Below are 11,577 nucleotides of genomic sequence, written 5' to 3' on the forward strand. Positions count from 1 at the left end.
AGGGTGTGGCCGTTGACCAGCCCCGACGCTGGGAGATCTTACTGTGCCTGGATTACTGACGGGTCTGACAGACAAAGCAAAAAGAGGGAATTCGGGGTGACGTAATTAACAATCTTGGCTTAATAGAGACATGGAACTCTGTGCCTCAAAAGTGGCGATTTGCAATCTTTTCAACTACGCTCGGAATAATCACAAAATTGAGAAGCAGATCCTACCGTGTCTCAGACGCCAGCAGACGGCCCACACCTGAGGCCAGTGTGAGGCGGGCAGAAAGCAGTTCTCCAAGGCAGACTTTTTTCCATCCTCGCACACTTGAAAATTCAAGACCACGCTTCTAAATATCTCATGGGACGCAGAAGAAATGAAATGATCATGGAAATGTCAAAAACTAGCGAGATGTTGCTAAACGTAACTTAGAAGGTGTTGCAGCTGTAAATGTCATGTTAGAATAGGAAAAGCACCAGGAATTCAGAAGCTCAGCACCTGATTTAAGAAGTCAGAGTCGGCTGAGCGCGGTGGCTCACGCCTGTAATCCCAGCACTTTGGGAGGCCGAGGTGGGTGGATCACGAGGTCCGGAGATCGAGACCATCCTGGCTAACACAGTGAAACCCCGTCTCTACTAAAATACAAAAAATTAGCCTGGCATGGTGGTGGGCGCCTGTAGTCCCAGCTACTCAGGAGGCTGAGGCAGGAGAATGGCGGGAACCCGGGAGGCGGAGCTTGCAGTGAGCCAAGATGGTGCCACTCACTCCAGCCTGGGCAACAGAGCGAGACTCCGTCTCAAAAAAAAAAGAAGTCAGAGCAAGGAGGCAGAATAATCTCAGGGTGAGCAGAGGAGCACGTGCAGAAAGATGACGCCGAGGAAACATCTCCGATGCCACGGAGAAGAGCAGCCAAGAAAGCCGGAAACGGAAGGAGACACAGCCCTGACGGTGCACCAGAGGCAACCAGAGAACGTGGGAGTCTCCAAGCAACTTTGAACCAACGTAGCAAAACCCCTAGGCAGCAAGGACGAAATATTAGGAGAAAACACTTTGAGATGCCAGGAAGAAAGCAAACCTGAATAGTCTCATAACCAATAAAAAAGCACATCAATGGATTTAAGTCTGCCCACAAAAAAATATCCTTTTCTCCATGTTTCCACTGAATTCTGCCAGACTGTCAAGAAACAATCATGTCAGCATTAGATAGATCTCCCCAGTATCAGAAAAAGTAGACAGCTCCTCCCATCCTTACCTAGGCCAGCCTAACTCCTCCCAGATGCTCCAGAACGGCACAAAAATGCATAAAAAGATAAGCTGTCATCACTCAGTTTAGCCTTTTCTCTCCCCTTCTTCCCACTTCCTGACGGGGTCTTGCTCTGTCACCCAGGCTGGAGTGCGGTGACACAATCACAGCTCACTGCAGCCTCCACCTCCTGGGCTCAAGCCATCCTCCCACCTCAGCCTCCCGAATAGCCTGGATTACAGATGCAGGACGCCATTCCCGGCTAGGTGTTTTTTAGAAACAGGAGCTAACTCTGTTGCCCAGGTTGGTCTCGAACTCCTGGGCTCAAGCGATCCTCCCACCTCGGCCTCCCAAAACACTGGGATTACAGGCGTGAGACACTGTGCCCGGCCCCAGTTTAACCTTAAAACGCTACAGGTGTCCTAGAAGAACAGTCGTGTGAGCATTTCAGCCAGCGCAGGGTGAAAGCATTTGATAAAACGCACACATTTACTTTGTGAGCCAGGAACCAAATGCAATGCCCCATCCTGATAAAGAAATCCATCAAAAGCTAGAGAGAGCCTCCTTCTTAATGGGGCTCCCTTAGAAGCAGCCTCTCTGAAGGGGGTGAAGCAGTGAGCCCCATCCGTGCGTCCATTCTGCTGTCTGCTGGAGGCCCCAACATAGGCACACAGGAAAGAAAAGACGGGGCACAAACAGGAGGGAAGTGGCCATCCTTCCCAGGCACACGGCTGTCTATGCAGAGCCTGCAAAAGAAAGTGTTCGTGTAGACAGGGGCCGATTGTAAATCCCTGTACAGAAGGCCCTGGAACCGGTGAGGGGCCCAGGCACGGCAGGCACACTGGTGAGTGCCCAGTGGGGTGTGTGAATGGCAGCCAGGTGGGCCTTGGAGCCTTTCGAGAGTGGTTCTTCCTTGAGGGCTTTCCCCAACCCCGTGAACCTTTGCATTTCAGAAGTTATTGCCTTGTCAACTTCACAAAAATTAAAATTGCTTGTTTTCACAACTTGTGTTTTTTCATTGAAGTGAAATTTGCATAACATGAAATTAACCGACAGTGTGGCCGGACGGCTGCCTCGAGCTGCTGCCAAACATCCCCCGCCTCTTTCTTGTCTTCAACAGAAGGTGGCGTGAAAAAGGAGGGGAGAAGCAGAGACCCCAAAAAGAGAAGCCTAGTGAAGAAGGGCAGGAAGGTAGGTGGGGGTCTGTGGTGGGGGATCGGGCTGGTGGGCACAGCTGGCGGTCAGGCTCGGGCCCTGCACCTGGCGTGACCTGCTCTGTGGGCACAGCTGGCGGTCGGGCTCGGGCCCCTGCACCTGGCGTGACCTGCTCTGTGGGCACAGCTGGCGGTCGGGCTCGGGCCCCTGCACCTGGCGTGACCTGCTCTGTGGGCACAGCTGGCCCGGCCCGGTCGGGCTCAGGCCCCACACACTGGCCTGGGGCAGGCGCTGGCGGTCGGGCTCGGGCCCCTGCACCTGGCGTGACCCTGCTCTGTGGTTGCAGGGCAGCGTCCCCCGGATCATCCCTGCTGACTGCATCACAGTCGACTCCGACAACTTCAAGTGTATCCTTTGATGAGCCCCAGTGGGGGGACCGAGACCCCACCCTGTGCTCCCATTTCTCCTTGACCAGAACCCAGTCATCGTGGACCCATACGAGGAGGCCCAGGGCCCAGGTGGGTGCTGCACAGGGCTCCCTGTTCAGGCACACGCCAACCTCGGGCCTCCTGCCGCCCTGCAGTTGTGGACAGCAGCTGGTGCCCCACTCCTCGAGGCTCCAAAATCTGCATATGTGCTTGCCCTGTGTTGGCTTTAAATATTTTAATTTGTTGGGGTTTTCTCTCTGGCTGGCCTGGTTCTACCATCACCCCACAGGGCATGGCAGGGCATTGACACATCCACCTGCATTCACCGTGACCCCTCCCCAGGGCCCCGGCCCTGCACACGTATGTCTGATGAAGTACCGTGGTCTGTATCCACCCCGTTCTCCTTGCAGAAATGCTGACTCCTGTCTCCGTCACCCAAGACATTTTGGAAAGATTCCAAGACACATTCACTTCGCGATGGGTGGGACATCTGGGAAGCAAGCACTTTCCCAGGTTCGGATCTGGGCTCCCAGGAGTCGTTTACAGTGTGGCAGGTCTCGAGGGACCAGCGGGGAGCCACTGCCCCCCACTCCCAGCTCCCTGGGTCTGCCCCGCAAGTCCCACCAGGTACAGCAGGGGATGCTGAGACAGACCCAGCTCCTTGAGTCCTCACAGAGACTGGGCAAGGGGCACTGTCCCCACTTTACAGATGGCAACCTGGGGCCCCCAGGGTCACCGATAGCACGTGGTCCAGCAGCAGGGGCTGCCTCTTCACCACCAGCACTGCAGCCCCTCCAGAGACCACTCGCAGACTCTGCCCCCCAGATGCCCTCGGGGTTCTGTGGTCCAGAGGTGTCCACAAGCAGGTAGCAAGGAACCAGAGCAACCAGGGAGAGCCACGGATGGGAGGGGTCGCTCTATGTCACAGGCTCCATGCCAGGGGCGAGGCTGCAGGGGCAGGTGTGTGCAGAGGCAGGTGTGTGCAGGGGCAGGTGTGTGCAGGGGCAGGTGTGTGCAGAGGCAGGGAACCCGGGTTTGGCCACTGTCTCCCTGGAGTACTGGGGGTGCCTTGACCTCCACGTGCTGGGCCATTGGGAAAGCCCCCACACTTCCCGCAGCCAGCCCCGCCCGGGGAGGGTGTTCATTCCAGCACAGAAGTCAGTGCTCGTGGGGGGTCCCCTTGACTAGGCTCCGTCGGAACCCCTGTGATCAGAGCACAGAGGAGGGAGGCGTGGGCATTGGGAACAAGAAAGAAAGTTCAGTTGAATGCACAAGTGGGACAGGCATGGACCACACAGGATGTGGCCTGCTTTAAGAACCCACGGTGGGGTCTGGCGTAGGTGCCTGGGCACTGTTGACCCACGCTCTCCTCTCTCTGCAGCCAGGCCCAGTGGGAGCAGGCCCTGGGCAGCTGCAACGGCTTCTTCTTCTATGGGATGGAGAGCTTCCTGTCCCATATATTAGTGGAGAGATTGGTCGCCATGAACTTGCAAGGTGAGAGGGGTCCTCTTGGCACCCCTTCCTCCGGGGGCACAGCACAAATCCGCCTGAGGACAAAACAGGACCACTGTAACCTGCTGGTGCTGCCCCCACCCTCTGCGGCCGCAGCCCCCTCCTGACCCCACCCTCTGCTGCCGCAGCCCCCTCCTGACCCCACCCTCTGTGGCCGCAGCCCCCACCTGCCCCCACCCTCTGCGGCCGCAGCCCCTCCTGTCTGCAGGTGGATGACCTCTGCTCCCCCTGCTCCCCCTGCCTGGCCCACACAGACGTGGAAGCCACAGGAGCTTCTGGCCTTCCTGTCCTTCATTTCTGAGTGCCCCCACTCCGCCCAGCGCGGCTTTTCAGACCTGGCAGGCCAGGAGTCAGTGCCGGGCCCAGGAGCCCAGGAAGGCTGGGGTGGGCAATTCAGGACCTCACTGGTCACAGCCCCTCCCTCAGGGCCCCTCTAGTCTAATCATAGGCACTTGGACCTTGCCTTCCCCTTCACTGTCCACCAGCCGTGGAGGGGCTGCCAGGTGTGGTCCTGCCATGCCCGGCACAGTGACACCCCAGCCAGCTCCAGCACAAGGGGGCTTTTGGCAGGAGGTGGGGATGGCACAGCAGGCTGGGGGCATGGCATGAGCAGAGCACATGCGTGGGGGCACATCACCCCGTCACACGCCACGGCCCGAGGGTGGCGCTGATGGAGACAGGAGGCGCGGCCACTCCACACTGCAGGCTGAGCGGTCAGGAGACAGGCGTGGCTCAGCCCTGTGCCAAGGCCACCACTCAGACTCAGCTCCTGTGGCTGCAGCCCCACCGGGATGCCCCCTCTGGATGCCCCCTCTGCGGGGCCGGCCCACTCACTGTGACTTTCTCTGGTGGGGTTGCTGATGACCCCACTGTGCGGGGTTGACGGGAGCCCTTCAGGGACCCGGGAGGCGCTGTGCCCCTCAAGAGGTATGTGGGCCCCGTTGATGGAGCAGAGCAGGTGTGTGGACACTTGTCCCGTGGCACCTGGCACCTGGGGCCTGCACTTGGGTGGGGCCAAGCAGGACCCCCACTCTGCTCTGCAAGCCTGGGCCTTGGCCTCAGAGGTGCCAGAGCCCATCCTAGGTGGAGTTAGAAACGGGCATCTTTGAAAGTTTAACTCCAAGCGAGGCAGTGAGTGAAGCAGAAGAGGCCTCGCCAGGGCTCCCCCGACTCCCCCGCAGCCTCGGCCTCACGCAGCTGGGGGTCCTTTCAGCAGGAACGGCCAGGCTGCCAGTGGAAGTGGGCAGCCATCCCCTGGCACCCACAGGGCTTGAAGCAGGCACGCCCAGGGTTGCACTGGCCCCCGGTCCCTGCTTCCATGGAGGCCCCAGGCCAGGGTGACCAACCCATCCCCAGTGCCCAGGACTCCCCTGCATCCCAGGAGCCTCCCATGTCTCCACCACACAGGGACACGTGGCCCCTCACATCGGCCCCCAGTCAGTGCTGCCCCCCAGCCGCCCGTCCCTCCGTCCTTGGGGAGGGCTCCACCTCATACACCTCATTCATGTGGGGTGCCAGGGTGTCCAGGCATGGTGCGGGCGCCGAGGAAGCTGGGGGGCCCAGGTGGGCTTCCCACACTTCCTGTTGCCCAGCACAGTCACCTGGAGGAGGCTGTGAAGGGCCTGGGCTCCTGAGGCTGGCCAGGTCCACTGTGGCCAGGGGGTCCCTGCAAAGAACCTGACGATGATGAGGTCAGAGCCTGGAAGTGAGTGGCCAGCGTGCCATGCCCTATCGTGCCCTGGGGGTGCAGGCCCCACTCGCCCACACCCCCACCCCCACTCCCCGTGTCGGGCCAAGGCTGCTGAGCCGCCCTTCCCACCCTTCCCATCCCGGCAGAGTGCCAGGTGGCGGTCCTGCTGGACCTGGCGCGGTCCTACCAGAGCTTGAGGCGGCACATGGAGACCGTGGAGCACAGGAGGTGCCTGGCTGCTCGGAGTGGGTGGGCTGGGGTGCTGAGGATGGAGAGGTCAGATGAGCGTGGGACCCACGAGGGAGCAGGGGCCTGCGGGGGCGGGTTTCAAGAACGGCGAGAGCTGTCGGGGCGCACATGCGTTCCAGCAATTGGTGAGGTGTGCATGGGGAGGGGGCGACTCGGCTGGGCCCTTGGCGCCAGCCCACAGGAGCCGGGTCTCCACAGTGTCTCACAGCTGTCCCTGGAGGAGCCCGTCGAGGCGGCCATCCTGCTGAGCCTGGTGGGTGTCAAGAGCATCCTGGCAAACCAGTGGCCGACGCTGCTGCAGGACAACGCGCTGCGGGCCAGCATCCTGTGGGAAAGTGCGTGGGCCCTGGGCACCCGGGCCTGTCCCGTACCCCTTCAGCAAGGCTGTCAGGTGTCCATGCCTGCCTGAGGGGATGCTTCTCTCCCAGATCTGTTGGCCGTCGGGAAGCCGGTTGGAGAAACGGTGCGCCTCCTTCAGAAGATGACTGGCGAAGAGGCCGTGAACCAAGGTAGGGGAGGGGCGGCCTGCACCCCGCAGCCTTCAGCACCCTCTGCAGCCGCTGCCTGTGGGGCATGTGCACCCCACAGCCCTGCGGGGACAGGTGTCTCCGCTTCTCCATGGGGAACTGGGACTCCCGACGTTAACTAGGAGCCGGAAAAGGGGAGGGGCTTGTTCTTGCCTGAAAGTTGCCGGCGTCTCTGCACTGCCCAGCCCCCCACGGTGGCAGCGATGGCCTCGGCAGCGATGGCCCACAACGCCACGTGGCTCCAGAGCCCAGGCACCCCCTCGGCAGCGACGGCCCACAACGCCACATGGCTCCAGAGCCCAGAGGGAGAGCATCGCGCTCGTCAGACAGCTGATTCCTCGCTGACAGCTCCAGTCACACAATCCCCCCGAGCCCAGGGCTCTCTGGGAACCGGTGGGAAATCCAGGAGGCAGCTGTGCCTGGCCCCTCCCCAAGCAAGGACTCGCAGGGGCCAACAGCCTGCACCACAGTGCCCGACGGCCCCGGATATGACCAGGAGTCCCAGCCCAGGAAGAGGCCTCCTGGAAGAGGAATGCGTGGGTTGAGGGGTGTGTCCCGTTGGCCCCCTGGAGAGCAGGCTGCCTGTCACATGGCACCCAGCGCCCGTCTGTCTCTCAGCCTCACAGGGCAAAAGTCGGGAAGGGGCACGGGACATGGTCTGTTCTCAAACATGGACAGGTGGAACCCCACCCAGCCATCCTTCAGAGTCAGCCAAACCCTCCAGCCACGGTGAGGCGGGAGTAGCCACAGAGGAGCTTTCCGGGACCCTGAGTTGAGGCGCCCAGCAGTGCACGGAAGGGATGGTCTGCCCTGACTAAGAAGGCTTCCCACAAGGCCTTCAGTATCTACCGCTCACCAGGAGTTTATCGTGTAAAGAGCACATGGTCCACGGTCCGGGGATGCTGGACCCAAGGATCCCTGCTTGTCGGGGGAGGGAGGGAGCGAGGGGCAGGAGGAAGGCGGACGGAACCCACACTCATCCCTGCAAACGCAGAGCAGGGCGCAGACACGGATGCCGCAGACACGGATGCTGCAGACAGGGATGCCGCGGTGGTGTGGCTGGTGTGAGGCCCACACGGTGCTCTGCAGGGAAATCGGGGAAGGGCAAAGCCAGGCCGGCTGTTCAGCTGCTGCTGCTCAGTGGTGACCTGCAAGTTCTGGTCCCTGCAATGCAGGCATGAGCCGGGGTGACTGACACTGTTCAAAAGGGGCAGAGGACGCTGCTCCCTGCAAGGCAACCCTGCTAAGGCCGCAGCCACACCCTAGATGGGCGCCCCCCGAGCAGAGCAGCTCGCCTGGCCGAGGGGTAGCGGGGGGGCATTGGGCTTCGGGTTAGAAGGTCCAGTCCTGGTGCCATCACCCGGCTGTGCGGGCCTGGACACCTCGGTGCGGGAGGGGTGCGGGTGGTGGGGGCACCTGGGAGGACTGGCGAATGGCAGTGTGTTCCCCACAGCGCCCTCAGTCGGAGTAGTCGCTGCTCCCTGCGCCTGTGCCTTGGCCCTCACCGGGCTGGACGTCCTGCGGGGCCTCAGGGTTCACAGCTCCTGCCCCTTTCTCCACAGACGAGGCTTCTCAGACCTTGAAGGACAAGCTGCCGCTGCTCCAGAGCGCCGAGCTCCTTCCCACCACGCTCAACTTGGTCCTGTATGGGCTGCCGCACCACGCCATTGGCTAGCACAAGCCTGGACCTGCCTCCCGTCAGCTGCTGTGGCCCTAGCACCTGCCTCTGCCCTTGGCTCTGCCCCTCTGCCAACCCATCCCCACCTCCTGGCTCCCATCCCCAGCTCCCAGCTCTCTCTCCCCTTCCTGGGCCTCTCACCAGCCCTCGGTGCAGCCTCAGCCAGAGATCCTTCCCCAGTGACTTCCGGCAAAACCGCCTTTCCCTGGGGTGAGGCACCCCCGGCAGGGCCTCCAGGTGCCCGGTGCACGGCTCAGAGCCCCAGCAGACGGAGCCTCTCAGCGCTGCACCGGGTACTAGTGCTGAGTTGCTCAGACCAGAAGCGCTGTTTGGACTGTGAGCCTGTTTTTGATTTGAGTGTTTCAGTGAACAACAAAAGCCAGTCTCTGTGTGTGGTGTCTGTGACTTGAGGCTCCGGGTGGGGGGCTCCTGGCCCAGCACCTTCTGGGACGCTGGCCCGCGAGAAATGCGCCCCCTGAACCCAGCAGCTTTCCAGCGTGGAGGTGGGGGTGGGGCTCACTCCAGCCCAGGCCACGTCCCCTGCACATGTGCAGGGCCCCTCAGAAGGAACCTTCCAGAACAAAGAGGCTCGTGGCGGGGCGGAGGGTCTGTGCCAGCGAGCACCATGCAGAGCTTCTCGTGAGGAGATGCTTTTCTTCCGTGCACACTCCTGGTGGCTTCGGCGTCCAGGGGCTCCTGGGGGAGAACAGGTGCCTCCAGATGGCCTTTCTGAGCTTCTGGGTCTGTCTCTCCCACCTCAGCCAGATGGGTGGGGGCTGGGGGTCCATGGGAGGACCATGGGGCCTGCAGAGCCTTCTGGGGACTCGCCCTCCGGCCACACACATGGGCTCTGGCCAAGAACAGGGGAAGGCCCAGGACAGCCCTGAAGGGCCAGAGTGCGAGCCTCACGTGTTCCCGCTGGTGCTCATGCCTGCCCTCTGCATGGAGCTGTTTCTTCAGCCTGGGACCTGAAAGGTGAAGGCAGAGGGGCAGCCCCCTCCCGCCGTGGGCAACAGGAGCTCAGTGCGGGAGCCACGTGAGGCCAAGGCTGCCTGTGCAACCGCAGAATCTCCTCCATGTCTGATGGGGCAGCAGGGGCAACGTGCTGTGAGGGAGGGAAGGGTCTGCTGAAGGCGTTCCTGCCCACACTGCGCCCGTGGAGCCCACGCGCCCAGCTGGGCACCCATCCAACTGCTGCGGGGCACTGACACCAGGCCAAAGAGAGCCCAGACAGCTGGGTCAGGACAGGTGGCCCCAAAATTGTCCAAAATAGGTCTATGGGCCAGGTACAGTGGCCTACGCCTGTAACCCCAGCACTTTGGGAAGCTGAGGCAGGTGGATCACAAGGTCAATACATCAAGACCATCCTGGTCAACATGGTGAAACCCTGTCTCTACTAAAAATACAAAAATTAGCTGGGCGTGGTGGTGCTCACCTGTAGTCCCAGCTACTCAGGAGGCTGAGGCAGGAGAATCACTTGAACCCAGGAGGCGGAGCTTGCAGTGGGCCGAGATCGCACCACTGCACTCCAGCATGGGCGACAGAGCAAGACTCCGTCTCAAATTTAAAAAAAAAGAAAAAAAAAAGGTCTACGTACCTATTCCTATAGCTGGAATTTAAAAAACAATAAGGATAACATCAAACGCTGTGAGGACACCAGGAAATGGGCTCTCACACATTGTGGTGCAGCGTCTTTGGAAAACAGTTTACCTGATTCTTGTCAAGCCGAAACCCAGCAACTGCACTGTTAGGCGTTTAGCCCAGAGGGCGGGAAATACACTTTCACACAAATGCACACACGAGTGTTTATAGCAACCCTGTGTCCGTCCACAAGCAAACGGTCAAACCCTGCTCTGTCCACTCGGGGTTAACACTGCCCGGCAACAGAAGCAAAGGAATGGTGGCTCCGGCCCGGACAGACCTCCAGGACTTGGGCTGAGGACAAAGCCAGCCTCAGAAGCTTCACCCACGGCAGGGTGCGGCTTGCAGAGTGTCTCAAAGCGGCCGAGCTCTAGCACTGCACAGTGAGTGCGCCTGGCACGGGGGCCGACGGCTGACACACCAGTTGTGTGTCTTGATTGTGACAGCAATGCCCATCGCTGCCTGAGGAAGGAACGCCTGTACAAGTGGTGAAAACAGACCACAGCACCTGCAGTTCACCGACAGCGTGAACCAGTCTCACGTCCCGGCTTTGCCGCCTGCTGCAGCTGTGCCGTGTCACCGCTGGGGAAGCCGGGGAGCGGACATGCGGCGCCATGCCCGTTTTTGCAACTCCCTGTGAATCTATCATTAATTTGACATAAAAATTTTAAATGCACATCTTTGATAATATTGAAAGGTTATGTGTGATTTCCCTTTTTTGTTTGATTTTTCTTTTTTCAAATATATACACATACTTGTTTCAGTTTAGGAAAAAAAAAAAAGCTAACTAATGACCAGGAAATAAATTCAAATCAGAGCTGTGCTGGAAATATGGGTTCCCTTCTATGGAGCTGCTGGCGCCCACCCAAACAACAAGAATAAAAGCTTCTGGAAATATTTCATCCGTGCAGTACCACATTTTTTACCCTGCGCTGTGTCCACGCATGTGAGAAATATTAAACAGTGAGTGCTGTTCCATGCATCACAGGCTTTAAAATAACTTTCTGAATTATGTCCCGGCAACATAACAAATCACGTTATCAATTAGCTTCCATAACAGAAGTGGCATTCTGTAATATATTCAAGCATAAAAAAATTGCATCGGTGAAATTTATGTAACCCTAAAAACTATAAGGCAAGAGCAGAAGGCTTGGAATTTATTGGAGATGATGGGGGACGGAGGGTGGTCTCGCGGTGTCAGCCCTCAGCCTGCAGGCCCTGAGCACACCGCAGAAACCACGCGGACTGTGGGGGCCGGGACTTCCAGGAGATGCGAAACCAGCCGGCGGGCCCCCAGCCCAGGCCTCCCTCGGGATGGGGGAGGCAGGGACCCTCCTGCACTGCTGTCCCCACTCGGGCAGTGACCGGGTGAGCACAGGCCCCAGGCCACACGCTCGGCAGCCCCATCTTCTCCCTGGAAAGCAGCTGGAAACCTGGCCCGGGCCTTCGGGAGAGCACAAGGTGAGGCT

General features: G+C 59.8%; 1 protein-coding gene across 2 annotated transcripts in view; it reads left to right on the plus strand.

Moving 5' to 3' along the window:
• Positions 1–8,995, plus strand: part of CFAP46 (cilia and flagella associated protein 46) — a 119,997-nt gene extending 111,002 nt beyond the window's left edge. The window contains exons 45-53 of one of the 2 annotated variants that reach the window (XM_021943888.2): positions 2,349–2,419; positions 2,730–2,790; positions 2,866–2,901; positions 3,222–3,324; positions 4,193–4,305; positions 6,160–6,241; positions 6,461–6,597; positions 6,691–6,771; positions 8,352–8,856. In XM_021943888.2, the coding sequence (XP_021799580.2) occupies positions 2,349–2,419; positions 2,730–2,790; positions 2,866–2,901; positions 3,222–3,324; positions 4,193–4,305; positions 6,160–6,241; positions 6,461–6,597; positions 6,691–6,771; positions 8,352–8,464 (797 nt within the window). In that variant the 3' untranslated portion in view covers positions 8,465–8,856. Of the gene's footprint in view, positions 1–2,348; positions 2,420–2,729; positions 2,791–2,865; positions 2,902–3,221; positions 3,325–4,192; positions 4,306–6,159; positions 6,242–6,460; positions 6,598–6,690; positions 6,772–8,351 lie in introns of both variants that reach the window. The other variant, XM_031651966.1, reaches the window with a different exon arrangement.
• The last annotated feature ends 2,582 nt before the right edge of the window (positions 8,996–11,577 follow it).

The sequence above is a fragment of the Papio anubis genome, chromosome 11, assembly GCF_008728515.1.
Source record: "Papio anubis isolate 15944 chromosome 11, Panubis1.0, whole genome shotgun sequence".
In the NCBI taxonomy this organism is placed as follows: domain Eukaryota; kingdom Metazoa; phylum Chordata; class Mammalia; order Primates; family Cercopithecidae; genus Papio; species Papio anubis.